The 27,668-nt window shown below is 54.6% G+C and overlaps 2 protein-coding genes across 3 annotated transcripts in view; both read right to left on the bottom strand.

Moving 5' to 3' along the window:
- Setd6 (SET domain containing 6) overlaps window positions 1-315 on the bottom strand; it is a 3,601-nt gene extending 3,286 nt beyond the window's left edge. Inside the window, exon 1 of the mRNA XM_013012644.1 lies at window positions 204-315. Within this exon, the coding sequence (XP_012868098.1) occupies window positions 204-315 (112 nt within the window). The remainder of the gene's footprint in view (window positions 1-203) is intronic.
- A 1,111-nt stretch (window positions 316-1,426) lies between these two features.
- Window positions 1,427-24,694, bottom strand: Ndrg4 (NDRG family member 4). 2 transcript variants are annotated; one of them, XM_013012987.1, is made up of 15 exons: window positions 24,605-24,694; window positions 19,477-19,521; window positions 12,933-13,038; window positions 12,664-12,784; window positions 12,516-12,578; window positions 12,276-12,336; window positions 8,134-8,220; window positions 7,638-7,694; window positions 7,303-7,406; window positions 6,662-6,718; window positions 6,529-6,580; window positions 5,751-5,798; window positions 5,564-5,599; window positions 5,369-5,420; window positions 1,427-3,362 (listed from the first exon to the last, which is right to left on the bottom strand). In XM_013012987.1, the coding sequence occupies exons 1-15, from the start codon at window positions 24,680-24,682 to the stop codon at window positions 3,208-3,210; spliced, it is 1,122 nt and encodes a 373-aa protein (XP_012868441.1). In that variant the 5' UTR covers window positions 24,683-24,694; the 3' UTR covers window positions 1,427-3,207. The 2 variants fall into 2 exon arrangements, with proteins under 2 accessions (XP_012868441.1, XP_012868442.1); XM_013012988.1 differs by lacking the exons at window positions 19,477-19,521; window positions 24,605-24,694 and adding an exon at window positions 16,148-16,268.
- Between the last annotated feature and the right edge of the window lie 2,974 nt (window positions 24,695-27,668).

The following is a 27,668-nucleotide window of genomic DNA, read 5'->3' as shown; positions in this document are numbered from 1 at the left end:
CGGCGGGCGGGGCCTGGACCACGTGGCCCTCGGAGGGGCGGGACCGGAACCGCGTGAGCAGGGGAATGGGCGGGGACTTGCTCCTCGGGGGAACGTTCCTCGAGCAGGCCTTTGGATTCAGGCGTTTCCGGCGGAGTGGCGCGAGCCCGGCGGGGGCGTGGGGGGGGGCCCGCAAAGAGGCCTGGCTCCCAGGCCGGGGCCACCCGACCTGAACAGGGTGCGGGAAGCCGAGGTCTCCTGGGGAAACTCTGGGCGCCGCAGCAGAATCTGGCCTCCCCGCCCCCGGGGCGTTGGTGCCGCCTCGGTTACTGTCATTTGCCCAAAGCATCCTGGAGGGGTGCGGCTTATCCCGGATCTAGAATCCGACCCAGTTTGTATTTTCCATCTTCTGCACACCATAAGGCAAGTTCCCAAATTTTACTCCTTTTAAAGGAAGGGTGAGCAAATGCCGTCATTATTGTGCTCATAATCTGACTTACGGAGTTGTAACCTCTTTGTACGACTAGTAACTTTTTAAAAAAGTTACTCCTTGGGCTGGGAAGGTGGCTCAGTGGTAGTGTGCTTGCCTAACACGCGTGAAGACCTGGGTTCCATTCCTCAGCACATAAACACAAAAAGCTGGAAGTGGTGCGGTGGCTCAAGTGGTAGAGTGCTAGCCTTAAGTAAAAGAAGCTCAGGGACAGTGCCCAGGCTGAGTTCGAGCCCCCAGATTGGCAAAAAAAAAAAGTTATTCCTTTAGGGAGAATATACTTGGGGCAATCCTCTGAACATCTGAAGTACTTTTTATCAAAATGAATTCCAGGAAGTGGAAACTTGTTTTACTCGGGAGAGCAAAGGGGAACACAGGAACAGAGGGAGGGTGGACAAATGCAATCATTGCAGTCAATATACACAATGTAAAAAGATAAACTATGCAGCTTGGGGGTAAGGACAAGAAGGGGAAGGGGAGAATGAAGGAAGGGGTGACATTGCCCAAAAATCATTGAACTCATTACCTGACTTACAGAATTGTAAACCTCTTTGTACAAAAGTCATCATCATCATCATCATCTGCTCCTTTAGTAGCTGACATGTAGGAAGGATTCATTATTTACCAGGTGAACAAGTTCTGAGACAAACTGGTTAAACATGAAGACAAAGCATGCCATTAAGAAAATGAGGCATCAAAGAGAAGGTTATGGGTATGAGCCAAATAATGCCAGAGGGAACGCTCAGTTTGGCCTTTTATTGGGCAAATTCTTCATCCTTCAGCTCAGTGTCCTCAACTGTGAAATAGAGATATTGCCCTTGCAGAATGAATGTTAGGATTAATAAGATTCTGTGTGCTGAATGCTGGAAACAATCCCTGTCCTCCCGTGGCCATTTCCCCGAACCTAAGCCCAAGCAGCAGCCTCAAGACTCCAGCGTGGCATCACCACACTCAAGCTCTTCTTAGTGTCTTTATTAGTTTGTCAGCACAGTCAACTCTCTCTACATAGACAAGGGCTTTTGTTGTTAGACATTTTGTCATCTCCAAGCCTCATGACATGAGCCACCATAATACACAAAATTAGGCTCTTTGTACAGAGAAGAAAATAATAAACTCCATTAAAGTTCACCTTAATCAAAGAGACAGCCTCCAATGGAAAAACCACACACAGGAGGACTCAATATACATTTATATATATAGCATAGATATTTATAGTTATCTCATCTGAAAGAACACAGCAAGAAAGAAATCAAATACTCGCAGTGCTATCTACAGTAAGAGGGATTAATTCTATCAGTTTTAAACAGTCACATTCAATATTCAAAGAAAGCACGTGAGCAAACAGAACTAAGAATACACTCCACCAGGCTCTACAGCAGTCTAGTAATGGCTTAAGAGTATAGAAGAGTGGCCTGTGCCAGGAAATGTGGATTTAAATGACCTCTTGGCCTCAGAACACCCCCTATAAAAACCCACACAAACCCTCCCCTCTCCCTTACAGCCCTTCATTTTTTTCAGTGTGTCCTGTTGGTCGGGTTGTGACAATGGATTGAGAATCTGGGACAAGGGCTCTGTTTTGGGGGCCTGGGAGATTCTCCCTGGTAAACTGGGAGGTAGGGGAGTAGAGGGCACAGTCCTGGGCTGCGGGGGCCAGGAGTGCATGGGAAGCCCTTCTCTTCTGCCTGGCCCTTATTCAAGGACTTTCATTTCCCAATGCAGGACCCAGCAAATCCCAGCCTATTCCAGTGGCCAAAGGTGGGTGGTATCTTGTCTTGAGCCAGATCTCGCCAGTCAACCTGTTTCCCCAGTGATGGCTGCAGGACTCACTGGCACAGCTTGAGCGGGGCTCTACCGGGAAACACCGGGAGACTACCATGTGGCTTGGCCTCTTAGACAACAGGGCATCTACAGGACTCTCAGTCACCGGCCATTTTACCTCAAATCTCTCAGCAGCTACACACAGCACAGGAGCAATCCCAGACTATCCCTCTGTCCCAGGTCATTAGGAAGACAAAAGCAGGTGATTTCTGCTAGAACACCCTGGCTCAGGATGGGAGAGGGCCAGAAGGTGGCAGAGTGTGTGGGGGGGAGGGGAGCGGGGAAGAGGAAAAGCACTGGACTTTCTGTCCCGCGCGGCTTCCATGTTTCATCTCAGTCCCAGAGAGCACCAGGAAAATGGCTGTCCCCATCACAGCGCCCCCTTGTGGTTACCATCCACATGATTGTCACCTGTACTACAAACCTGAAAAGTGTGCTTGGTGGTGGAGGGGTTGAGGGGAGGAGGCCTTCAGAGGCACAGGGCTCCTTGCTGCAGCTTCCTGTCCCCCACATCGGGAGTGTGAGCTCAGCATCCACCATCTCAAAACTGCGCCCATCTTCAAACCTGCCTGCCGGGGGTCTTCCTCCTACCCTGCTCTTGCTGGCCTCCGTTCTTAGAGGACTCGGGCCCTGTCCGAGGCTCCCCTCACAGTGCCAGAGTGGGGGTAGGGAGGCGCATCAGCCACGTGAACACGCTGGGGGAGACGGGCTGGGGAGGAGGTGCCCCTCAAACCATCTCAGACTGTTCTACTGCAAGCATCAAGTTGGATCCCCTCGTTTAAAAAAAAAAAAGAAAAAAGAAAAACAACCTTCATCTCCTCCCCTTTACCCTCACAAAAAGAAACTAAAGGAACAATGAGCCGGCGCAGGGGTGGCAGGGGGACCCCGCTAGGTGGGCATCTTGGGCAGGATCATGAGCTTCAGCAGGACACCTCCATGGTGTGGTTGACCTGGCCCAGCCCCTCACTGCTTTCCGAGTGAGTGCAGGCCTGCGGGCGGCTGCCCTCCACCGAGCTGGCGCTGGTGAGGGAGGCGGTGCGAGAGCGTGCCAGACGGGTCATGCTGGCAGAGGGCACTGTGGACACAAATGAACAAGTGTGAGGACCAGCACGTAGGACCTGGCACCAGCAGGTAGGACATGGAAAATGCAAGCGAAGCGGCCAGCAAGACCCAGCCTAACGATGGCAGAGAGGCCCGCCCAAAGCCATGGGACTGGGCTCCTTCAGGCCTGTGGCATGCAGAGCCAGCCGCGGTAACTGAACCGAAGGGGCTGTGGCCAGCAAGGGCCTGCCTTCCAATGGCTGTCCAGCTATGACTGCACCCTTGTGGTGAGCAGGGATGGGCTGTCTTGTCAACTAGGCCTCTGTGAAGAGGATGATGGGCGGGAGGCCGGATCGCTTCTCTAAAGAAGATGTGGCGTCCTGGCTCCCAGCTTGCCTTGGATTCTGCTTCTGACCTTAATTCTCAGTCCTGCAGCTGAGAAGCCTGAGGAAGTAATACTACCCTTCTGAACTCCACCTGCCCGGCTTGGCCAGGGCTACATACAGTGCCTGCAAGGTTGGCCTGACTACATTTGAGGAGGTTCTGCTTCTAACTCCCAGAGCTCTGAAAGTCCCACAGCCTGTAGCAGCTCAGCAAGGCCAATAGCGAGCCTCCAAAGGAGACACAGCCCAGGGTGGCTCTGGGTGTGTGGAAGAGTAGGAGTCTGCTGGGGTTCTGAGTTGAAGAGAACACAAAATTCTAAACCACAGCAAGATGCGGCCTGGCTGCAGCACTGCACAGAAGGAGCAGGGGGGGGGGCGGGGAGGGAAGGCGCGGCTGGGAGGGGTGTCCATGCATCAGGAGAGGGGCCATGGGGCTACCTGCTCCTCCACTCAGCCTTCGATCCTTCAAGTACGCAACTAAGAGAGAAGACAGAGCCAGAGAGGGGGTTGGGGACAGGGAAGAGACACAGATCAGGGCGGGGCCAGGCCCAGGCAGGGGTACTGGAATAGGCCAAGAAGACAAGACAGATGGACAGCACCAAGGAGGGCTAGGCCTCAAAAAGCCCAGAGGGGCCATGCTGCCTGAGCTCCAGCCCTGATTGTCAGCAGGGGCGGATCTCAATCTGGCCCATGGGAGCCCTAACAGCAGTAGCCGGGCTCTCCCTGTCCCCTAACCCCCCAGGCCCACATCCGAATTCCAGAGCTCTCGCCATTCTTCTGGGTCCATATACAAGATGGGAGAGGCCTGCAAATATTCAAAGTCCCTCCTAACTCCTAGGCTGCCGGGGGAGAAGAGGAGAGTCCTGCCAGGGCTGCTCACTCTTCTCAAGTGCTCACAGAGCTGCATCACACGCACAGGGCCCTGGCTGTGCTTCCCTGCCAACCTCAGCCTCCCTGCCCTCCTTCCCAGAGAGGCTGGCAGGCCCCAGGGTCAGAGGAATTCCAGCCTCCCCCATCAGTGCTCCCTGGAGGCATGAGCTCCAGGGTGGAAGTCTGTGGGGATTGGGGAAGCAGGCAAAGTTAGGGAGAAGCTGGCTTCCTGGCGGTGGAGGAGTAGCTGCGTGTTGCGGGGAGGGGATAAGGGTCCATCAGAACAAAGCAGTCACCATATGCATGAGTGAGGGGCCACTGGCACTGTGTCCAGTCTCATCATTGCTGCCCAGGGGGAAGGTTGAGGAAACACAGGGGAACAGGAAACTGGTCTCGACACAGTGTGTCCTCAGGTCCTAACACTCAAACCGGAGTCCCCACTTACCTTCCCTGGTTCCTAGACTCCAAACCCACTCCCTGTGGTGGCCCTAGATACCACCTTGCACCAGGGATGCAGGCCCTGCAGCGGTGGGTGGCTCACCTCAAATGAGCGTCCCTGGCAGGACCCAGCCCAGGCCCCGGGGCCCCGGGGGCTGGAAGAAGAGTCCTCTCCCAGCAGGCCCAGCACTGCCCTCAGAATAGTGCTCATGTCCAGGCCCGGCCAGGACAAGTTCCTTACAGTGTGGGTGGAGTCTGGAGAGCGCAGCCCAGGGTCTGCGGCCCAGGCAACCCAGAAGTCAGGGCCCTCTGCCCCGCCCTTGCCCAGTGTGGGTGGGGGTGCACTTACTGTATCCCATGCCTTGCAGGAAGTATTTGAAGGCCTCAGTCAGCTTTCCTGGCTGCAGGGGAGTGGGACAGTCACATACTTTGATTGGCTGTCTAGGATTTATAGGGTGACAGGGAAGGGGGGGGTCTCCATCCCTCCCAACTGCCCACCCCATCATGCTAGGTGATAGAAAGGCAGGAGGGCCAAGAATCTCACCTGTGTGACTTGGGGAAGGCCCCCAGAATCTGCCATCTGCAAGAGGAGGGGCAGGGTGAGCTGAGGCAGCTGCTCCCCGCCCCCACCTGGACAGGCTCAGCTGGCCAGACACCTGGGGCCCAGGCAGGCCCTGCCTGGCCACCGAGCCCCGGGTGGAGGCTGGCTGGGGGCTAGAGGAAGGTCTCACCTTCAGGAAGGTCGTGGAAGTCGGGTCCAGTTTGGAGTTGCATTCAACCTGTGGGACAGGACTCAGCTGCAGCAACAGCCCCGCTCCCTGTACGTGTGTGTGTGTGTGTGTGTGTGTGTGTGTGTGTGTGGTATGCACAGTGTGTGTAAGGTAGGTCTGTGCCTCAGAGAGGAGGGAGAGAGGAAGAGAGAGCAGGTGCAGGTCCAGGGCCTGGCTGTGGGCACTGGAAGGCTGGAATGTTTTGGACACCTGGAATTGCTCTGAGCACTCACGGGCCCGGAAGCCTCCAAGCAGCTCTGTACTGATGCCCACCTCTGCCCAACCCCAGGCTGCCTGAGGCCAGAGTGCTACTGAGAGAGGTGACACACAGGCCCATACCCATCTCCGGGTGTCTGGGTGGCCCAAGGGAACAGTGTTGAGAGTGTAAATGACTTAAATCATAAAAGGTCTTTCTAATGTTAGAAGCAGGGGTCTTCAGCTCTGGGCCTGTCTGAAGTGCATAGGTGAGGCTGCACTGCTGGGGAGGAATGGGGTGTCAGGAAGCCTGGCCAGAGCCCTGTCCCCAGCACTCCACACTTTCAGGCCCCTTCACCTACGCAATGGGAGTGACCGGGCAGGAATGGCAAGGTGGCAGGGAAGAAGGGAAGGTCACCACCCCACACTTGTCCCTGCAGTGATCCCGGGCTGCATCCAGAGCTGGCCTGGCTGTCCAGGTCTAAAGAGCTCCTGGCCCTGACCTCCCATCCCTCCCCCCCCCAGGACACAGCCTCGCACTCACCACCCCCTCCTCAGCAGGGGCATTGTCGCCAACCACCAGCATCACAGGGCAGCTGTGGACACAGAGGAAAAGAGCTGTCTGGCCCGGCGCAGGGCACAGGCAGGGGCCGGCTGCAAGCGCAGTGGCCACTCACCGGAGGGTCTTGGCATTGGGAACCGTCCCGGGCCGGTTAATGTCCAGGTCTCGTCGGCTGCAGGGGAGAAGCAGAGGCAAAGGTGGGCGAGGGGGGCAAACCCAGGACTCGTTAGGAAAAGGGCAAGCCCAACACCCCCAAGCTGTGCACGGCCTCGGAGCAGGGCGAGGCTGGAGGTTCTGCAGCTGGTCTTGCTCGTGGATCTCGTGGACCACGTGGAAGTCAGGGCAGGGTTCTCACTTAGTGGTTTTTAGCACTGTGCCCCCAGCAGGGGCTTACCAAGTATTCAGATTTTCCACCAGGTGCTTAATTATTACGAACACGAGAAGGAAGGACAGAGGGCTGTCACCCCCCCCCTCCCAGACATCCCCACAGGAGTCTAAAGAGCACAGCTAGGAACGTCACCCAAGCTTCTCCTCACTTCAGAGGTTGGGCACCAGAATTCCAAGTTGGGGCCAAGGGGGTCCCTAGCACCCCCAGTGCCCAGCCAGCAAGGGAGAGGAGGAAGAACTCACAGCCCTGCTCCTCCTGCAACGACCTCCCCCCCCCCCAGCCTGTGAGCCCTGCACAGGAGGCTAGCCCTCTCCCTGCCTCCACCTGGGGGTGGCCAGGGGAAGGACCCCATCCCTGTGTGCCCACACCTGTTGTACATGTTCCAGAAGAGCTGCAGGTTGGCCTGGTTCACCACGTTGGAGATCTGCTGCCGGTAGCTCTGCACCAGCTCCGTGTTATTCACCAGCTCCTCCTGGGCCCGGGCAGGGGTGGGGGTGGGGGTGGCAGAGAGGCTCAGCAGGGCAGTGGGGGGGTGCAGAGGGCCTTAGGAGGGAGCGGAGGGGAAGCCTCCCATCCCCATTGCTCCTCAAAAGGCCATTCATCGCAAATAACCACAGAAGTCAGGGATAAGTCAGCCTCCTGCTGAGCAGGGATGGGGCGGCCCAGCCCACTGGGACTGCAGAAGCCCCCCTTCCCCCCTTACCTGGCTGAAGAGGTGGGAGAGCACCGTGTCAGGTAGGGTGCTGGTCAGGCCAGAGAGCTGTGGGAGGGGACGCATGGGGGGGCGCCATCTTGAGCAGGGGGCCTCCCCTGCCCCCCACCTCTGCAGTCTCAAAATGTGAAAGCCCACTCCCCCCACCCCTCCCGTGCCTGAATTCCCCAAAGCAGGGCCACACGTGGCTGAAGCGGGACCTGCCTAGTGGGTTTGTACAATGGATGTCTGGAACCAGGCCTGTGTAAATCACTTCAGGCTGAAACCACAAACTTGCGAAGCAAGTCCTGAGACTTTTTATACCCTCCAGCCACCTCCAGCCCTGCTGAAGTCCTGTCCGCCTGCCCCCAGCATGCCTCGTGTCTCCTGACTCTCCTCAGGTCACCGTGGCGTCCCTCTTCAACTGGAATCCATTGACGTGGGTCTGGTCTGTGGAGACGGCATCTGCGCCTGCTTTCATGCTTCTCGCCTTTCCCCTAACACTCACCTTGGTGGCAGCCCAGTCAATCCAGCCTTTGCCATTGGGATCGATGTTCACTAGCACCAGCCCCTCCACCAGGTCAGGGAAGATGAGCTGCAGGGGACCAGGGAGAAGAGGCTGGGTGAGGAGGGAGGAGAGAGGCTCCCTTCGCCCCATCTAGAAAGCTGTCAATTTAGCCCTAATGTCTGGAATTGAGACCCCTTTGTACAACTACTCAGTAAGAGTCAGTAGTTTTTAAAATCACAGTCGTGCCTTTCTCCTAGATGGCTGGAAAGGTGGGACTGTGGCAAAACACTTCACATCTAAAGAGGCCGCTGATGAGCAGCTGGCTGTAGCAGCCATGCTGAGCTCTGATTTACTGTGCAGGATATGGAGACACAGGTCTGCAGGCCCAGCACTACAGAGGCAAAGGCAGGAAGATCTGGAGTTTGAGGCTGGCCTAGGCTACATAATGATATCATCGCCAACAAACAAGCATTGATTTCTATCAATGTCTTCCACCCTTTGAAAGGACAGCATGTCCAGGTGCGGTGGCTCATAGCTGTAAACCCAGCTACTTGGGAGGAGAAGTAGGAAGTTAGAGGCCAGATTAAGTAAACATAAAGTTAGTGAAATCCCTTCTCAATGAACAGTTATGGGGACAGAAGTAGGAGAGTTTCTGTTCCAGGCAAGCATTGGAGACCCTATTAGAAAAAGAAAGTAGGGCTGGGAAGGTGGCTCAGTGGTAGAGCGCTTGCCTTGCATGCCTGAGGCCCTGGGTTCGATTCCTCAGCACCACATAAGCAAAAAGAAAAAAGCCAAAGTGGTAGAGTGCTAGCCTTGAGCTGAAGGGCTCAGGGACAGCACCCAGGCCCAGAGTTCAGGCCTCACGACTGGACCCCAAAAAAAAAAAGAAAAAGAAAGTAAAAAATAAAAAAGAACTGGCGCAAGCAGCGAACACTTGCATAGCAAACATGAAATCCATGCTCAAAACCCAAGTACCCACAAAGTACCTGTGATGTGTATTTGTGTATTATTATTGTTATGAACAGTCAATAGCCCCCAAGATAGGGACAGGCCATTTTTTTTTTTTTTGGTTGGTTGTAGGGCTTAAACTTAGGGCCTGGGCACTGTCCCTGAGCTCTTTTGCCCAAGGCTAGCCTCTCTACCCCTTTGAGCCACAGCGCCACTAAGAGTCTCACTGAGCTGGATGCTGGTGGCTCACACTTGTAATCCTAGCTACTCAGGAAGCTGAGATATGAGGATCTTGGTTCAAAGCCAGCCTGGGCAGAAAAAAGTGGTGACTCTTATTTTCAATTAACCACCAGAAAACCGGAAGTGGCACTGTGGCTCAAGTGGTAGAGCGTTCGCCTTGAGCTGAAGAGCTGAGGGACAGCGCCCAGGCCCAAGAGTTCAAGACCTACAACTGACACACACACACAAAAAAGAGACTCACTGACTTTCTTGCCCAGGCTGACTTTGAACAGCTATCCTCAGATCTCAGCCTTCTGAGTAGCTAGGATTATAGGAATGAGCCACTGGCACCTGGCTAGTACTATTTTTTTTTGAGGGGGGGCACAGGTCACTTCTTAGGAACTATAGCTCAGTTGGACATTCTCCAAGTCCTCTTGCCCAGCTGGAATGATGCATTCTCCCAGGCTGTGTAATAACCAAACTCAGCTCTGCTAACTCAGGTGGAGACATCCAACCCTCCACTGCCTTGGTAACCATGGTCCCTTATGCCCCAGGACGACCAATATGTCCAGCACATTCCCCTCCACAGTAGCTCCAACACCCAGCTCAGACCACCTCCACATTTAATTAATTAATTAATTAATTAATGCGGTGCTAGGGATTGAACCCAGGACCTCATGCATCCATGGTTTTGCAAACATCCTACCATGAAACCACATCATCAACCCCTTTAATACATTTTTGAAAGTCGTGCTGCAAAACTCAATACTAAACATCTTAAAACCTTGGGCTAGACAAGTGGGACATCTCACCTAGTAAGAATGAGACCCTGAGTTCAAATCCCAGTGCATAATTAACTACCCAACTACATAAACAAATATACAAACATGTTAAGCATGTCTGATTACTTTTATACAAAATAAAGACCTTAGTCGAGCATGGTGATATAGGCCTGTAATCCCAGCTACTTGGACTGGGGGCACAGCGCAGCAATAGAGCAAGCATGATGTTTTGAGTGTTTAAAGCCCAGTACCACCAAGAGAGAAAAAAAAAGGAGAATGAAGCCCTTGTGACATAATTTAAGAAACTGCTCTTTTCAGGGCCTGTTTTATATTAAACACTGGGGAAATAGCTGCCTTTTTCATGGGGGTGGGGTGGTTTGAGCCTCTGACTTGTTAGACATAGTCTCCAGTTCTGTTCTTTTGCTGGTTATATTTGGAGATACAGTCTGGCAGAATTTTCTGCTAAGGCTGTCCTCAAACCATGATCTTCCAGATCTCAGCCTCCTCAGTGGCTAGGATTACTAGTGTGGGCCAATGGAGCTGCCAGGCTAAGATCTGCATTTTCTGCTCAATGACAAAATTCACACAATACTACGCCCCATTGGGTTTGTCTGCATGGTTTGGAGAAGTCTATAGTTAACAGTGGTGGTGTGCAGGGCTTAAAACAGGATTTTAAAATCCTTGATTATTTCTATGTAAAGATTTTAAGATTCTCTCTGAAGATTTCATCTGTGATTTTAGAAATAAAAAGCCTTCCTGGGGCTGAGAATGTGGCTTTGTGGTAGAGTGCTTGCCTAGCATGCATGGAGCCCACATGATCCCTCAGTACCACATAAACAGAAAAAGCCAGAAGTGGTATTGTGGCTCAAGTGGTAGAGTGCTAGCCTTGAGCAAAAAGAAGCCCAGGGACGTGCCTAAGGCCCTGAGTTCAAACCCCAGGACTGGCAAAAAAAAAAAAGACAAAACAAAGCTTTCCTGACTTGCATTATGTTTTTTTTAGATTTCACAGACTTACAGGTGTGAGCCACCAGCGCCGGGCTTATATAGTATACTTTTTTAACTTCAAAAAAGTCAAAAGACCCAGGTGCCGGTGGCTCATGCTTAGAATCCTAACTACTCAGGAGGCTGAGATCTGAGGATGGTGGTTCAAAGCCAGCCCAGGCAGGAAAGTCAGTGAGACTCTTATCTCCAATGAACCACCAGAAACCAGAAGTGGTGCTATACAACTCAAAGTGGTAGAATGCTAGCCTTGAGCAAAAATTGTTCAGGGACAGAACCCAGGCCCCACCAAGTTCAAGCCCCAAGCCCAACAAAAAAACAAATCAAAATGTTTAAAAAGTCAAAAGTCAAATGTCACTTTAGTAGGTGACCTCAATGCCACCTCTGTATCACCAACGACTCTGGAGAGCAGGCAATTAGTTGCGTATGTTGTTGCTAGTAGAAATTTTGAGCTGAATGCTGGTGGTTTGTGCTTTTAACCTTAGCTACTCAGGAGGCTAAGATCTGGGGATCCCAGTTGCGTAGGCTTTGAACTTTCCTAAGTCCACGAGACTCTCATCATCACTCAACCACCAGAAAGCTGGAAGGAGAGCTGGTTGCTCAAGTGTTAGAGTTCTAGCCTTGAGTGAAAAAGCTAAAGAACAGCACTCAGACCCAGAGTTCAAGCCCTAGGATGCGTGCACACACAGACACACAGACACACAGACACACAGACACACACACACACACACACACACACCCGGATAAAGGTTAAGCAAGTTGAGGTTCATTGTTTTGAAGGAAGCCTGAGATATCACCTCTTGAATTTTTGAAAGTTAGCTTCCTTTGAAGGAAAATGGTTTTTTTTTGTGGGGGGGTTCCGGTTGTGGGGCCTGAACTCTGGGTCTGGGCGCTGTCCCTCAGCTCTTCAGCTCAAGGCTAGCGCTCTACCACTTGAGCCACAGCGCCACTTCCAGCTTTTTTTCTTTTTGCTTATGTGGTGCTGAGGAATCGAACCCAGGGCCTCATGCATGCAAGGCAAGCGCTCTACCACTGAGCCACCTTCCCAGCTCTTTGTTGTTGTTGTTGTTGTTTTTAAGTGAGGAAAAATTAAGAGGAGGAGAAAAGGTAGCAGAAAAACCAGAGAGAGTCCCTCGCTGCAGAAGCCCCCTTTTCCACTGGAGCTGGGGTTGTGGGTGGGGGCAGGAGACTCACCGCAAACTTGGCCAGCACATAGGCTCCGGCTCCCACTCCGATGCCAATCACATACTTGAACCTAGCACAGAGCAGGGCTGGTTACTCTAGGGCTGGGGTGTCATTTCCCAGAAACCCGCCAGCGAGGCCCTGCCCATGCCCTCAGGCCTTTACTGGAGCCAGGTGGCTGAGGCATTATGGTGGGTACTTGTAGCCCTAGTCTAGACGCGGGGGTCGTGGCTGGGGGAGATGAGAACTCACCCAAAGTGCTGAACCACGCTGGGGAGCATGGCGGCCAGCTGCTCCAAGGAGGGGAACTGGTACCTGAAGGCGACACAGAAGTCAGGGCCTGGGTGCAGCTAGGGTGCGGGGCTGGGGAGGGTGGGTGGAGGGGCTCCGGGTTACCTACCCCTGAGGGAACTGTGACGCCCCCACCTGCTGTCCGGGGGCGTCCACGTGGCACACCACAAAGTGCTTGGTGATCTCCTGCATGTCCTCGAAGTTGAAGAAGGTGTTGAAGCACAGCTTGTCTGCAGAGGGCAGGGGGCAGAAGGCCGCTGAGCCACAGAGCCAAGCCTGCGCAGTGGTCGTCAGGCCTTGTGTGGAGGGAGGGGAGGCCTGGCCACTTTGGCAGATTGCGGGTGCCGCAGGCCAGGAGGGGGCCCGGGCTGTACTTACGGTTGAGGCCCACATCGTGGTAGGTGAGGATGGCTGGGCGGTTCCCCTTGGGGGAGCCCCGGATCACCACGTGCAGTAGGCCATACGGCGTCTCGATATCGTGCTCCTAGGCAAGACACACAGCGCCGCCGGCTACAGGGCTGCTCCCGCCCCAGGCTTTCTGGGGAATGCGGAGGCCAGGCAGTCTAAAAGCTGCCGGGCCGATGGTAGGGTCTCATCAGAGTTCAAGTCAAATGGAGCCCCCTTACTCAGGGGTGTCTAGCAGAAGACCAACATGGACTGCATGGAAAGTGCTGGTCTCCACTGCAATCCAGCCCATGCACTGTGCTGCCAGTGCCCAGACCCTGCTGAGTGCAGACTCAGCCCTCCAGGGGAGGCCATGTTTTCCCATCGCACTGTAACCACTCATGCTGTCCTACCACCACAGCCCAAGCCCCTCACCCACTCAGAACCCTCAAGGGCTCCCTGCTCTGGAAGAGGAATGACTGAGTGTACTCATTACCTCACTCATGTAACTGTAACCCTCTGTATAGTATCTTTACAATAAAAAAAAAAAGGAAAAAAAAAAAAAAGAGGAATGACTGCCGGATTCCACAGCAAACACCCCTTGGCCAGCCACGCCCTGCTTGGGACCCCACACCCGCCCCTGGCTCCCACCCTGGGCTCTAGCTCCTGCGGCTCCCTGCACCTCCCTCCACCTTGAATGCTCGTCCCTCCCGCCTCCAAGCCTGCAGTTCTGCTCTGGGGTCATCCTGAGTCCTCACTCTTGCTTGGCTTTGCTGCTCAGGTCATTAGGCTTTCAGGAGGGCTGGCTGGGCCCCCTCACTGTCTCCCCTCCTCCCTTGGGCCATCTCATGGGGACTTCGTCAGCTACCATCTTATCCCTGAGAGGAGGCTGCTGTGCTTCCTGAGGCTTGGGGAGATGCTCCTTTACAGATGAATTGTTCTTGGTCACTTAATCAGGAAACCCCAAGAGGGCCTGCCAGAGCTGAGTAAGCAGCCCGGCCTGAATGGAAGGGAGCCGCCATGCTAGAGCGCGTGGTTCAGAGCGCAAGGTGGGGCTGGGTTCAAGGACAGGGAGAAACAGCAGCTGACCAGAAGCACCAGCATGTGCGCGCACTCCTCTGTTACTCAGGAAGAGGGCACGAACCCTAATCTCCATTTTGCAGATGGAAACACCTGGGTTCAGAAAGGGGGACTTGGGTGGCTGGAGATGCTTCTCGGGCTTTCCAGGGTCTGCCTTCAGAGGACAGCTAGCCCGGGCTGTCCCCAGTGGGGAGTGGCAAGATGGTTCCAATACCATGTTTAAAGGCCATATTCAGCTGGGAACCTGTTTTTTGTTTTGCTTGGCTTTTGCTTTTTCCTCTGTGTAGTCTCCAGCAGGTCTCACCCACCGCAGCCTCCTAGGCCTGGCCTCCCTCATATGTACATGTCACCTCCTTCCCGCCTCACTCAGGCACAAGCCAGAGGAGGAGATGGAGGTCCAGGGAGCTATCTGTCTTGGCCAAAATTGAGCCCAGCCCATGCAAGGTGGGGGTGGGGGGCAGGCGTGCCCTCAGGGGCCTGGGCCCCACACCGCGAGCTGGGCTTTCTGGAGTGGATATTGAGTTTTACCCAAGGGATATCCTGAGCATGCAGACACTCTCCATAGCTGCCTGACCCTGCTGGGGCCCACTGCAGTACAGGCCACTCACCTCGCAGGCCTCTGGAGGGAGGGGCTGGGTGGAGCACGCACGCATACTCGCTGCAGGGGCCAGCTGCAGTGGGCAGGCCTCTGAGTCAGGTAGCTCAAGCTCTTCCGGGCAGATGCTGGGACCCAGGGCACCCTCCAAACCCAAACCTCCACCCTCCATTGCTGAGGTCACCGTCTGTCCCGTCTTAGCCTTGGGGTGGCTGTCCGGGTCCCCTAGGGCAGCAGAGCTGAGCCTACTAAGGTTTACTTCCTGGACTAGGAAGGGCTAGGTTTGGACAGGCCACAGGGGTGTGGAGGAAGAGGGGGATGGGGGGGAAGACCAGCTTATCTGTCCCCAGGCCTAGTGACCTTGGCTGCACCTCCCCAAGATCTCCCCCCCCCCCTCAGCCCTCCTCCCACCCCATGCACGACCCTGCCTGAGGAGCTCTGACCCAGTTCAGCCTGACAAGCTGAGCTCCCCCTCTCCCTAGATGCTGCCCAAGGTGTTGGGGGACAGCCCAAGGGCAGCGGCCCCACGCAGCTCTGAGACCCCCAACTCCCAGGGTGGAGCGTTCCCATTGGCTCCCGGTGACGTCAGAGCCGGCCCCGCCCCCAGGTGGGCACCTGCGGGATGCACTGCGGCAGGCGGCGGGGGAGGGGGCTCTGCCCTCCCTCACAGCTTGCCTTCCCTGCCAGTGACCTTGACTGGGGGTGGGCATGGCTGGGGTTCTGGAGCATCAGGGGTGGTACTGTTGGGGCTGAGGTTTGTCAGCCCCATTAATCATTCACCCTGAAGCAGCGAAGGGCAGGGAGACAGGTCTGCCCTTGCCTCTCCCTCCTTGAGGAAGAACTGGAGCTTTGGGTACCAGCTGCTGCCCCTCCAAGGGTAGGAGGCGCTGTACTAGAAGCCAGGTCCCCACCCCTCACAGTGTTGCCCTGCTAGCTTACCGAACGAGGCACGGCGGGGGGGGGGCCCTCCTAGTCTGTCCCCTCCCATCGTACCTCCTTTCTGAAAACACTGACCTCCAAGTCGTTCTGTCCCCTGCCCCTCCCCCCCAATGCCCTGGGGATGCACAGGCAACTCCTAAGGAAAACAGCCCGTCTGTCCTTCCATGGGCACCTGCCACAGCAATCCAAACCCCCAGACAATCCCCCAAGAGACAGGCCCGGAACTAGCAGGCAGGGCCTTGGCAAGCTAGTGACTAGCCAGGGAGGGGACCCTTGTGCACCGGGCTGGGCTAGACCCCAACACCTGGGCACCACACCAGCAGACACATGCCAAGCAGAAGGCACAGAGCAGTAGGGCATGTGATGGGCATACACTGAATACTGATTACGTACCGCAGACTTCACCCCCCATTCCATGCCCTTCCCAGGCATAACTGGCAGCTGTCCCCAGCTACGCCTGCAGACCAGGATCACCAGGAGGATGGGAGAGGGCACCAGACAAGCGCAGAGGGATGTCGCATCCCTCTTGCAGGTCACAAGGATGGCTGTCCTCCCTACCTACCTCGTGGCCCCCCTCCCCTGACCCCTCACTCACCCCATCCCAGCACTCCGGCATCTTGCCAAGGGAGGGAGCTTGCTTGAGCAGGAAGAGCAAATAAAAGCCTGAGTCACTGGCGTCTGGAGGGAGGGGACAGCTCGGGTGGGAGACCAGCGGCTCTGTGATGGAGCTCAGCGGGGCTCTGGGCCATTTATTCATGGATCCTGGCCCGCCCAAGCTGGTCCCACCTCCTTGCAAGGCTCCTGAGCAGCCACTGGCTGGCAGCGAGCAGTCACTCCCAGATTGGCTACCGGGAGACAAACCTGGCTCCAATTGGCTTCTGAGGTTCTTGCTTATTAGCCCACCCTCCTTCCAGCTCCTTCCTCCCAGCTCCCAGCATCCTGATGGTCTCAGCATCAGGGATGCTCAGCTCAGTCTCAACGACAGGTATTGAATTGGTTCCCCTGGTCCCAATGCCTAGGTACTCTCCACTAGCTGAAGCTGCCCATCCCCACAGGCACATAAACCCAGACAGAGCAGAACAAGGCAGGATCCACACGCAGGGCCCAGACCTGCAGAGCCCTTGACCTATCTCGTAGGAGTACAAGAGCGGGGTATCCATGGGACCAGACCCTCAGACTAGGTCCTCACCAGAAAGGCCCGGGTCTTTGAGGAGAGTTGGGGTGTGAGTGTAGGAAGGTCGCTGCATGTTGAAAACCATTTGGGCCATCCTTCTCCATCCCCTGGCTTCTCTCCCCCTTGGGCAGATCCTACTCTGCCTGCATGGAGGACTGGGGGAGGGGTGCTGGGCAGACTGCAGGAGCAGGGCACTACCAGCTTTGCCCTTCCTACTCTTCCCCCCCCCCCGCCCAAAGGGGCTAGGGGCCACCGGGGAAGAAGATGAGGGTCAAGAGGCAGCCTGTCCCAGCTGACTCTCGGTTATCTTCGGTAGCCAATCAGCAGGGTGCTCAGTTGCCAGGCCTCAGGGGAGTTGGAAGCACAAAGCCATCTCAGACTCCACGGGGAGGGAGGGGGAGGGGAAGGCTGGGGATCCGTGCCCCCATTCTGTCTCCTGGGTGGAGAAACAGGCCATTCTGGCTCCAGCCTGAGCTGCCAGCCGCGTGCAGGAGGCTGCCCCTGGGGAGGGCAGTCAGCCCCCCCGGGCCCAGGTGATGGGGCTGTGCACTATTCCTGGCCTTGTGTTCTGCCTGGAGCATCAACAACGTTTCCCTGTTCCACCTCTGACCTCTAGCTATGAGGCTGGGTCCCTCAGCCCGGCAGGGCAGGGGTGTGGACACGGGGGGGGGGGAGCCCCTCACATCCCGTCCATGCCTGGAGGGAGAGCTGAGGCACTGCAGAGCCCAGCCTGTCTGTCCAGTTCTGCTTGCCCCTCCAACCCTTCTCAGTGGCGGCTCACCCCGTCCTCACCCACCCCCACCTCTGCCCTCCCCATCTGCTCCTCGCCCTGGTACCCAGGCCAGGGGCCACCTGACACGGGGTCCTGTCCAAGACACAGCCATTCCCCTCTCTACTCAGTTCTTGGCTTCAAATCCACGGGCCTGGGGCCCCAAGCTGCTCCACCCCACAGCTTTCCCCCATTCCAGCCTTTGGTGTTTACACCAAGGCGAAGGAGTAGCTGGTGGGGGCACAGAGAAGCTAGGGAATTGTTTCAGGTGCTATCAGCACTCTGGGCCTGAGGTCACAGCATTCAGAAGAGCAAACACTTGGAATGTCTCCCACCTGCCAGGCTGCTTTAGGGCACTTTATACTTGTTGCCTTTTTTTATTTTTAATGCTCTCAGCAGCCACTTTTCCAGTGAGCCAGATGAGGCTCGGAGAAGGCTGGTAACCTGCCCAAGATCACACAACTAGAAAACTCGAACCAGCACCCAGACAGTGTGCCTTCACTCCATGCTCCGGTGGCCACCTGTCACCATCCCTCAAGGGTCAGACCTCTAGGCCTGTGGACACCGTTACCTCACAAGCTCAGCGATGTCTGAGCTGCCTGTGTCAGGGAATAAATGAGGCAGCTGAACAGGGTGACTTCTGCCAGAGGTCACACAGCTGGTAAATAGCCAGGCAGGACCTGGACGATCCAAGTGTGTGTGATGCTTGCTGGTCTCTGCCACGGAGGCCAGGGACAGTGACCTGCCTGTCACTGAGAAAGAGGGGAGGGAGGGGAGTGAAATCCCTGCCTTGGCACTTTCCTTTAAAATAAACGAAGAAAGCTGTCTGGATGTAGTGTACCCTAACTAGGACGGAGAGGAAGGTATTTCTCAATCCCTCAGGCTCCCGCCCACCACGGTGGATGCCCTGGGTGTGGGTTGCTTGGGAGAGCAGGGAGTAGGGGGAGGGGGTCCCCTCCATCTCTGCCCACAGAGGCTGTGTGCTGGGCTCTGTGTAGCACAGCACAGAACAGGCTGGTGGCTGCAGGGCCTGCTGTGATTTCCAGCAACTACAAGCTGCTAGAGCTCCCATCCCTCCTCTTGGGGGGGGGTGTCCCATCATCTCCCCCCCCCCCCTTCACCCTGCTGAATCCCATCCTCTGCTCTCTGAGTTTGGAGATAGCATGGGAGGGACGGGTTTGTCTGGACAGGTGCATCCAGTCTGCTCTGGAGCCGAGCTTCCTGTCCTTGAAGAGAAGGGGGTGACCATGGACTCAGCATGCAGGCCGGAAGCAGCTTGGGGGGAGAGGGGAGGAGCCAGCCGTCACCCCAGGTCCAGCAGCCATTTGACTGCTCCAGTCATGGGGCTTGGAGACTGACCCAGATAGAGGTCAGGTGGAGCCACAGCAGTAACCTAGGGGCTCCATCGATCTGGGCAGCAGGAAGCAGATGAATTTACCATCCCATCTGGACAGCCAGTGGGCTCGGGGCAGGCTGGTGAGGGTCACCTGGAGTGTGCTATTAGACATTTCCTGACACCTGGAGATGAACGGTCACTAGGGGACTTAGAGGGGAGAAAGGAGCAAAACCGAGAGAGCCAAATCATCGTTGTGGGGGGATAGAAACAGAGAGCAAGTTCAGTGTTCAATGGAGAATCTGAAATCAAAGAGGACATGGTCGCCTGGGCAACCGCTGCTATGGCAACAGGAGCTATTTCAGAGGCAACCTGGCTTTCACTGGGGGAAATGCTGATTCAGATGACAACATCCCTCACTGCCTTCTCTATCCCCACCGTCCCCAGGACTCCAGATGATCCCCCCACCTCCCCCTCAGGCACCTTCATTGGGCAGACACAGCTAGGGGGGAGCAGATATGGCTGCCCTGAGGCTAAGGTGCCCCCCCTGCCACTATGTGGGGCACACAGAGATCAGTGATCTCTCCTGGGGTCTGAACAGCTGGGCAGAGGGGGTCCCACAGCTCAGGAGGCTGGGCTTTGACTTACCTTCCAGTCTGTGTCCACAGCGGAGAGGAAGGTGTCAGAGTTCTCCTAAGGGAAAGTAAACCGGGTGGGGGAGGGGAGGAGAAAAGAAACGGTGGGAACCTGGGGGCCCACAGGGCCTGGCTCCCTCCGGAGCACCCCGCCTTCCTGATCTCCAGTCTATGTTCACGTGAACCAAAAAGCACCAAGGGTTTACCAAGTACCAGACACTGGAGCCCGTGAGTTTATCAACATCAAGTGCAAACGTTTCCATTGTACAGGTGAGGGGCTGAAGCTCAGAGGGCTGGGAACCCAGGGCCAGAAAGTGCTAGAACCTCTGACTCCAAGTCTGGCTGTTGGTCACTTTGCCCTCTTCCATCAAAGCTATCTCCCTCGGTCCGGCAGGGGAAAGGGCACAGGGCAGAGGGAGGGAAGGAGGGAGGGTTGAGGTCTGATTGTCACAGCCAAGTAATGCTGGGGACCGTTCAGCAGGAGCAACGCTGACTTTCCCAACCTGAGCACTGTCCCCAGGGCCAGGGACACTGCCTGCTGCACCCCCTCAAGTCACCTGGGAATGTGTGTCACTGAGCAGCCCTGCCTTTGCTCAGTGTCTGGCACCGGACTCCAGGGTGGGATCATCCTCGCTGTGCTCAACACAAAGCCTGGGCTGGAACTGGCTCCCAGACACACAGGATCTGGACGACGGACTTCCTAATGAGGAGTGAGTGGCTTGGGGGCACCTCCAGATGGAGTTCGTGAGGGTGGAGGGTCAGGCCTGAACTCAGGTGTGAGTCGCATCCTGGCCAACTCTGTCGTGGAGCCTGGCTCTCAGGTGAGACGCCCTCACTCCCCCCCAATCCCTGTTTATCTGCCACTGTACAACCAGGTTGTGGGCTAGCTCAGACCTTCCTCCAGAACAGCAGTTGCCAAGGGAATGCAGAGCTCTGGGTCTCCCTGGGTGTCTTCTGTGCTAGTCTAGAAACTTCTCTGCTAAGGCTTGGTGAGGGAGCTTCAGGCAGGTCTCTGAGCCTGAGCCTAGACTGGGTCCTTTATATGCTATTGGTTCTCCTAGTAAGTCTGTGTCAATCAACTTAGAAACAGAAGGCTACTGGAAGATGGCAAGAGAAGGGGTGGGCTCAGATATGCAATAAAGACAAAGACACGCCCCCATGCTCCAAACAGGAAGAAGAATCAATTGATAATTCTAATTTTTTTTTTCTCATAATGAAGAGGAAGTCCAGCCACCTGCATTCTGGCGGGGGGGGGGGAGGGAGGGGAGGTGTATGTGGGGGTGTATGGAGTTCAGAGGGCACCAGGAACTGTCTTCAGCCAGGTTCCAGTGGCTTGAGACTGTTTCATAAAGAATGACTGTACTTTCTCCAGGTGTAGTATACACACCTGCAAGCTCAGCAATCAGGAGGCTGGGGCAGGAGGACTGAGAGTTAGAGGCCAGCCTAGTCCACATCAAGAATAGCTGTACTTAGCTAGGCCTCCCCGCTGATCCACCCAAGGAAAGAGATATCACCAAAGACTGAGGGTGGGGCTAGTCATGGATGGATCTTCTCACCCAAAGGTCTTCTGGGAGGGGCGGGAAAGTGCAGGTGTGGGAGGTTTCTGTACTGGAAACCTAAAAGCGGGTAATTATCTCTGAAGAGGAAGTAGGAGGAAGGTTTTAAAAAATAAAATCTGACAGCAAGGATGAGACAGATAATGGCAGGGTGTGCGGTGTGCTCCCAGGGGGCTGTCTGGGGGCACAGGAGACGGAGAGTGTGGGAGGGGTGGGATTCAAAAGTCAAGAAACAGCAGGAAAAAAAAAAAAAGAGCCAACTCAAAACCCCACCTCCAAAACTGTGGGGCTGAGCAAGCTCACAGAACACGGGGGTCAGAGAGGGTCCTGCGGAGAGACGGGGAGAAGCTTGGGAATGGGAGCCAGATGAGGTACCCAGACCCTGGAGAAGGGGAAGACAGGCCCCCACCTGGTACTGGACACTCCAGAGCAAGCCAGTCTGAAGAGGCATGAGGCTCGGGAGGCGTTCTATCTGTGGAACACTGGTTTTAGAGCTCTCTGTGGATACCAAACTGCAGAGGTTCAAGTGCCTTGTGTAAAATGCCTAGTATATGCACAGGATCTATGGATGTCCTCTCACAGAATTTAAATCAGGTCCAGAGTACCTCATGTTAGGGAATCATGACAAGAAAAGAAGCCTGGGGCTGGGAAGGTGGCTCAGTGGTAGAGCGCTTGCCTTGCATGCATGAGGACCTGGGTTTGATTCCTCAGCACCACATAAACAAAAAGAAAAAAGCCGGAAGTGGCGCTGTGGCTCAAGTGGTAGAGCGCTAGCCTTGAGCTGAAGAGCTGAGGGACAGTGCCCAGGCTCAGAGTTCAGGCCCCATGACCGCCAAAAAAAGAAGCCTGTACATGTTCAATAAGTACTTGATTCTTTTCTCCAACATTTTCCCTCTACGGTTGGTTGAAACCTGGTAAAAAGCAAGCAGTGCAACTGTGGTTCAACTGGTGGAATGCCAGTCTTAAGCAAAAAAGCTAAGGGACAGCTGGATGCAGGTGGCTCACGCCTCTAATCCTAGCTACACAGGAGGCTGAGATCTGAGGACTGAGGTTCAAAGCCAGCCCGGGCAGGAAAGTGTGACTCTAATCTCCAATTAACTACCAGAAAAGTGGAAGTGGCACTGTGATAGATTCCTATACTTGAGTAAAAAAGCTCAGAGAAGGTGCCCAGGCCCTGAGTTCAAGCCCCACGACTGACTGGGGGGGGGGCGGGGGGAGAGGGAAGCTGAGGGACAGTGCCTAGAACCTAGTTCAAGGCCCAGTACAGGAAGGAAGGAAGGAAGGAAGGAAGGAAGGAAGGAAGGAAGGAAGGAAGGAAAGGAGGGAGGGAGGGAGGGAGGGAGGGAGGGAGGGAGGGACAGAGGGACAGAGGGACAGAGGGACAGAGGGAAGGACAGAGGGAGGGAGGGAGGGAAGGGGTGGCCCTTGGGAAGCTATGGAGGCTGAGTGCTAGCAGCTCAGCCTGGAATAAAGTAAATAAGAGCAGCTCTCCAAGACAGAGGCTGACACGGAAAGCCCTTGCTGGGCGCTCCAAGGAGGCTGCTTTGGGCTTGGGCATGGGACTTTGATAGGCCTTTGGTAAAAACAGATGTAATCAAGGCCCCAGCACGGGGCTTGTGCTGTCTCAAACAAGAAGCCAGGCCATCATGGAAGTCTGAGACACAGTCCCTCACGCAGGGGTTCATAGCCATGGTGGTGAACTCTGGTCCTGTGGCCGGCTGCTCTGGCAGGAAGAGCTCATGAGTCAGTTCGTGTGTTGGGGGGGGGTAGCAAGGGGTGTCCTGCTGAGTGAGGAGTGGAAGACTCGGGCACAAAAGGGATCAGGACAAGATACCCTCTGCTCTCTTCAGTGCCCTGGGGCCAGTTAAGGCCTCAGTTACACGCCTCACGCTGTGCCAGCCGCTCTGCAAACTGCTCCCGTGGTGCAGTTGGGATGAGGGGTCCCCCTGGGAGATGACCTGTCTTCATGGCACCCCACAAGAGGTCTCTGTTCACATGCCTTGAAAGATCCTGGCGTGGGGAAGAGGGCCTGGGCTGGCTCCCACCCAGTTCACATCTTTACTCACAGCCAGCCACGAGCACAGTGCTGCGCGGGGCTCTTGGGAGAGCTGGTGGCCAACAGCCCCAGTAGCTGCTCCCGAGTCTGGGCCGTGGGGTCTGACAGTGGTGTACGCTAGGGCTGGGAACAGTGGAGACCTCCCAGGGAGACTTGAGCGGGGACTTGAGGATGATGAAGAGCCAGCCGTGCAAATTCCTGTCCTCACACCATCCCACACTCCCTGCTTCCTACCTCCGTCACAGAAGGCAGCTGGAAAAATGGCGGGCACGTGCCACAGGGAGGCTGGAAGGAGGGAGCTAGGGGTGCAGAAGGACAGAGGGTGGGTGCAGATCATACCCTGGGTCCTAAGAACGATGGTGATTGTCACTGAGGGAGATGGCAGCCCATCGGCAAGTTTTAAGCAGACATGAGACATTTTTTTTAAAGAGTTGTGCAGAACAAGAGCAGAGCACAGGCTGGAGCGCAGCGAGGAGCCTCCTGCAAGCATCCTGGCAGGAGCTGGGAAGAGGGGCGGGGACTGCTGTGCAGGAACTCAGCACAGGGCTTTCTAGTTCACAGTGCACCTGCCAGCCTCTGAGGGCCGATCTTCAATAACCCAGTCCAGCACTTCACTCCTAATGTTTAAGGTAAGACTACCCTTGTCAGGGACAGGACTATGGCTTCATGTTGTTGGGCCCTAGAGTGCTGGCTGCTTGGTCTGGTGCTAGCCCCTCAATGCTCCCTGAGCTGGCCTCCTTGTGGGAGAACAGTGGACTGAAGATGTGAGGGGGTGGGGTTGGTTCCTACACTTCCCCATCTGCAAAATGAGGAGGGCTGGGGCAGATGATCGTCAGGGATGCCCAGCCCTGACGCCCTCAACTTGGCACAAGAATAGCGTGAGCCAGGAGGAACTCTGAATCTAGCACCTGGTCCTCTGACTAAGGGGATAGATAGCCTTGAGTGCCTCAGTCTCAAGGCTTTGTTGTTGTTGTTGTTCAATCCTGGGGCTTGGACTGTGGGCCTGGGTGCTGTCCCTCAGCTCTTCAGTTCAAGGCTAGCGCTCTACCACTTGAGCCACAGCACCACTTCCAGTTTTCTGAGCGGTTTATTGGAGATAAGAGTTGCATGGACTTTTGTGCCCGGGCTGGCTTTGAACCACGCTCTTCAGATCTCAGCCTCCTGAGTAGCTAGGATTACAGGTGTGAGCCGCCGGCGCTCGGCAGTCTCAAGGCTTTTGGTTGCACTTGGGTGAGCCTCGCCCTTGGACCGCCTCTAGCTCTATCATATAGCCAAATGAGTTCTGCCTACATTTTCATTCAAATAGAGACGTCTCTCCTGAAGAACTCCAGCCTTAAGGGCTCACTGTGCCAGTGAGGCCGGCTGGGGACTCAGGGTGGCCCCCAAACTCAAGTCTCAAGGCAGGGACAAGGCTGCCCAGGCTGCCCAGCTCAGCTCATTACCACTTTCAAGGTGGCAGAGAAAGAGCACAATTTCCTTCTTTGCCACAAGGTGGCACTCTCGGTCCCAGGATGCAAAAGGCAACTCACCAGCTCAGTGACATCCTGGCTGCGGAGCAGAGGCTTCTCTTCGGGGAATCGCAGCTCTTGAAGACCAGCCATGGTCATGTCGTGCAACAGGAGTCCTAAGGAGGGACAGAGATGAAGTTGGGTCCCATCCGGAACTCCTGAGGACACTGCAGACCAGGGTGGGGGTTCAGCAGAGGCATTCAGTGATGTTGGCAGGGGGAGGCACACAGATTCTTACACAAGATCAGCTCGCTCCACTCAGTGTATGCCATTATATTATCCGTTCTTAAAAGGACAAATAGCAAGCCACAGGAAACTAACAGAGGTATATATTAGGCAAAAAGAAAGAAAGAAAAGAAAAAAGTCAAACTTCAGGATGGGTGCCTCATGCCTGTAATCCTAGGTACTTAGGAGGCAGAGATAAGGAGGATCATGGTTTCAGGCCAGCCTGGCCAAAAATTCACCAGGTCCCATCCCAACAGAAGAAACTGGGAGTAGTAGCTTGTGCCTGCAATCCTACCTACTGTAGGAAGCTTAAATAGGAGAATCCTGGTCCAGGCTAGGCTCACTCAGGCAAAAACCAAGATCCTATTTCACAAATGGGCAATAAAACAAAACACAAACAAAGCAACATATGATCCCTAAAATGGTTTCAAGCAAAACTCTGTATTTATTCAGATGCAGTGATGCACCTGGGGTGGGGGTGGGAGGTGGAGAGGTGGGGGACACAGGCATGATCAAAAGCAGACAGAGGTCCCCTGTGGAGGCCCAGGGGCACGAAGCAGATAGTGAAGCTCTGGGATCAGAGGCCAGAGAGGAGTGGAGCTGAGGGCTCTCTTGAGGCTGGAAGGATACGCCTGCCACAGGGTAGCAGGGAGAATGATGTTGGAGGAGGCTGGCAGGTCAGAACACCCGCAGAGACCCCTCAGCCTGCACAGACTGGATGGTAGGACCAAGGTCCCAAGTTCAAGTTCCAGGGAGACCCTTGGGCCTTTGATCCTCAGAGAGAAAAAAATCACACCTGTGTGTGTATGTGTGTAAGAGCCAGAAGTGGAGGGAGGCAGAAAGACAAGGGCACAGGATCTGCAATCTTCCAGGACCAGCAGTATTACCGCCCCGCTCCCCCCTCCCCCCCCCAACACTTGCAGTTTAGGGCGGAGAGAAATCTACCCAGGGAAAACCAGCCAAGGATGGGGAATTTATAAAATTAAAACCGGTCTGTTAAAATTGTTGAAAAAAACACCCAGGCTCACTAAAAGTCAAAGAAGTTCACACCAAAACAAGAGAATCTTCTTCTTGGACAACAGAACCGGCCACATCTGCAAGCAAAGCAAGCTACAAAACAGATGGTGATATAGTTAACCGACATATCATAGCAATGTAATATACTGATAGATCTTTCTGGAAGGCAGTATTGCAAAATGAATTAAAATGTTGTAAAAGATTCTGCCAGCACACAGAGAGCTCCCCTATGACCCAGCAATCCCACTTTTGGGCATTTACCCAAATGATCACAAACAAGACCATATTAAAGCTACCAGCACAACTATGTTTATTGCAGCATTATTTACCATAGCTAAGATATGGAACCAACCCAGATGCCTCTCAGTAGATGAATGGATCAAGAAAATGTGGTATCTATACACAATGGAATTCTATGCCTCCATCAGAAAGAATGACATTGCCCCATTTGTTAGGAAATGGAAAGACAGAAAAAATTATATTAAGTGAAGTAAGCCAGGCCCAAAGAAACATAAGTCCCACAGTTTCCCTTATTTGCAATTACTAGTATATGTCTGAGACAAGCAGAAACTGTCAGATAAGTTGATGTTAAGTGACATGAACCCCAAGATAAGGACTCAAATTATTTTTCTTGCTTACTATTGTTTCTAACATATTTATAAGATGATATTTTTGTTGCTTTGTATGTCCCTCCCCCATGGTATAACCCCTGTTTTCACTGCATTTGATGTTGGTATAATTTGTGGAGGGGAAGGGAAAAATCAAATTGTTTAAATAGGGATACAGCTGGACCCATTGCAACAATGAGATGTACAAGACGTTATGTCGAAAAACGAACTTTACAACTTTGGTGTGTGTGTGGAGATGGGAAGGGATGGGAAGGGAAACAAAGGAGGAGGCAACAATGCTTGGTAAGAAATGCACTCATTACCTTGCCCATGTAACTGTAACCCCTCTGTATGGTATTTTCACAAAAAAAAAACAAAAAAGATTCTGCCAGCAGTTCAAATTCAAGGCCAGCCCAGGCTACATAGTGAAACTGTCTCAAAAATAAGTTCCCAGGCTTTACTCCCAGGTAGAAGATGGAAAGGGTGTCTGGTCTAAAGTTAGAAAAAAAGAACTCTAAACATTAATTTTAGTTGGAGATTAGGAATAAGTTTCCTCTTTGTATACAAAACATTTCATCACTCATAAGTACTTGCTTGGCTATTGTACTCCATCCTCAGGGGGAGGGAGAAGTGGGATGAGGAAACTGAGGCTAAAAACAGCCCAACTGTTGGCCTAGCGTAGGCCAAGGCTGGGCTCTGGCCTTGGGCTCAGTACTCAGCTGGCGTGTGGCAGCCACCTGGTCTGGGGTTCCTCCAGTCCTCTCCAACTCTATTCCCAGCCTTTCTTCAGGGTAAAACCTGACTTTCCCTTTTGTCCTGAAGACTGTCAGTCACTGGCTGGTTAGCTGGGCCTCCCCTCCCCTCTCCTCACCTACGCTCCCCTCTTCCCCTCAGTTAACTTCTCCAGAAACTGTGGCTGAAGACAGCCTCAGGGCACAGGGCTAGGCTGGAGAGCACTCTGGTGGCAGGGCTGCCCTGCTCCCTGCCCTCTCAAGGGCGGCCAGGGCCACAGTGCTAGGCCTTACAGATCTGGAAGTGTTGACCCAGCGGGGAGCAGCTGGCCCTCTTCCCCAAGGGAGGGCAGATGCCCCAAAGGAGGACCCCATCTTTAGCACCAAGAGGGTCCCTAGTCCCAAGCATCCGGCCCCACTGGTTCTCGGGTTCCCAGTGGTTTCCCAGGAAACCAGCTAACACAATGCAGATGGGCTGTATTTTTAGAAAGGCGTCCTTTCCCC

Source organism: Dipodomys ordii, unplaced genomic scaffold (assembly GCF_000151885.1).
Source record: "Dipodomys ordii isolate 6190 unplaced genomic scaffold, Dord_2.0 Scaffold18, whole genome shotgun sequence".
NCBI lineage: Eukaryota > Metazoa > Chordata > Mammalia > Rodentia > Heteromyidae > Dipodomys > Dipodomys ordii.
This window is presented reverse-complemented; position numbering and strand designations above follow the sequence as displayed.

Excerpts from the sequence above, each read along its gene's own strand:
- Ndrg4 (XM_013012987.1), bottom strand. The coding sequence starts at position 24,682 with ATGACCATGGCTGGTCTTCAAGAGCTGCGATTCCCCGAAGAGAAGCCT. Across the intron at positions 5,600-5,750 it reads CTTCCACGACCTTCCTGAAG|ATGGCAGATTCTGGGGGCCT; the intron begins GTGAGACCTTCC and ends CTCCTCTTGCAG. Across the intron at positions 3,363-5,368 it reads CCTGCAAGGCATGGGATACA|TGCCCTCTGCCAGCATGACC; the intron begins GTAAGTGCACCC and ends TTGTGTCCACAG.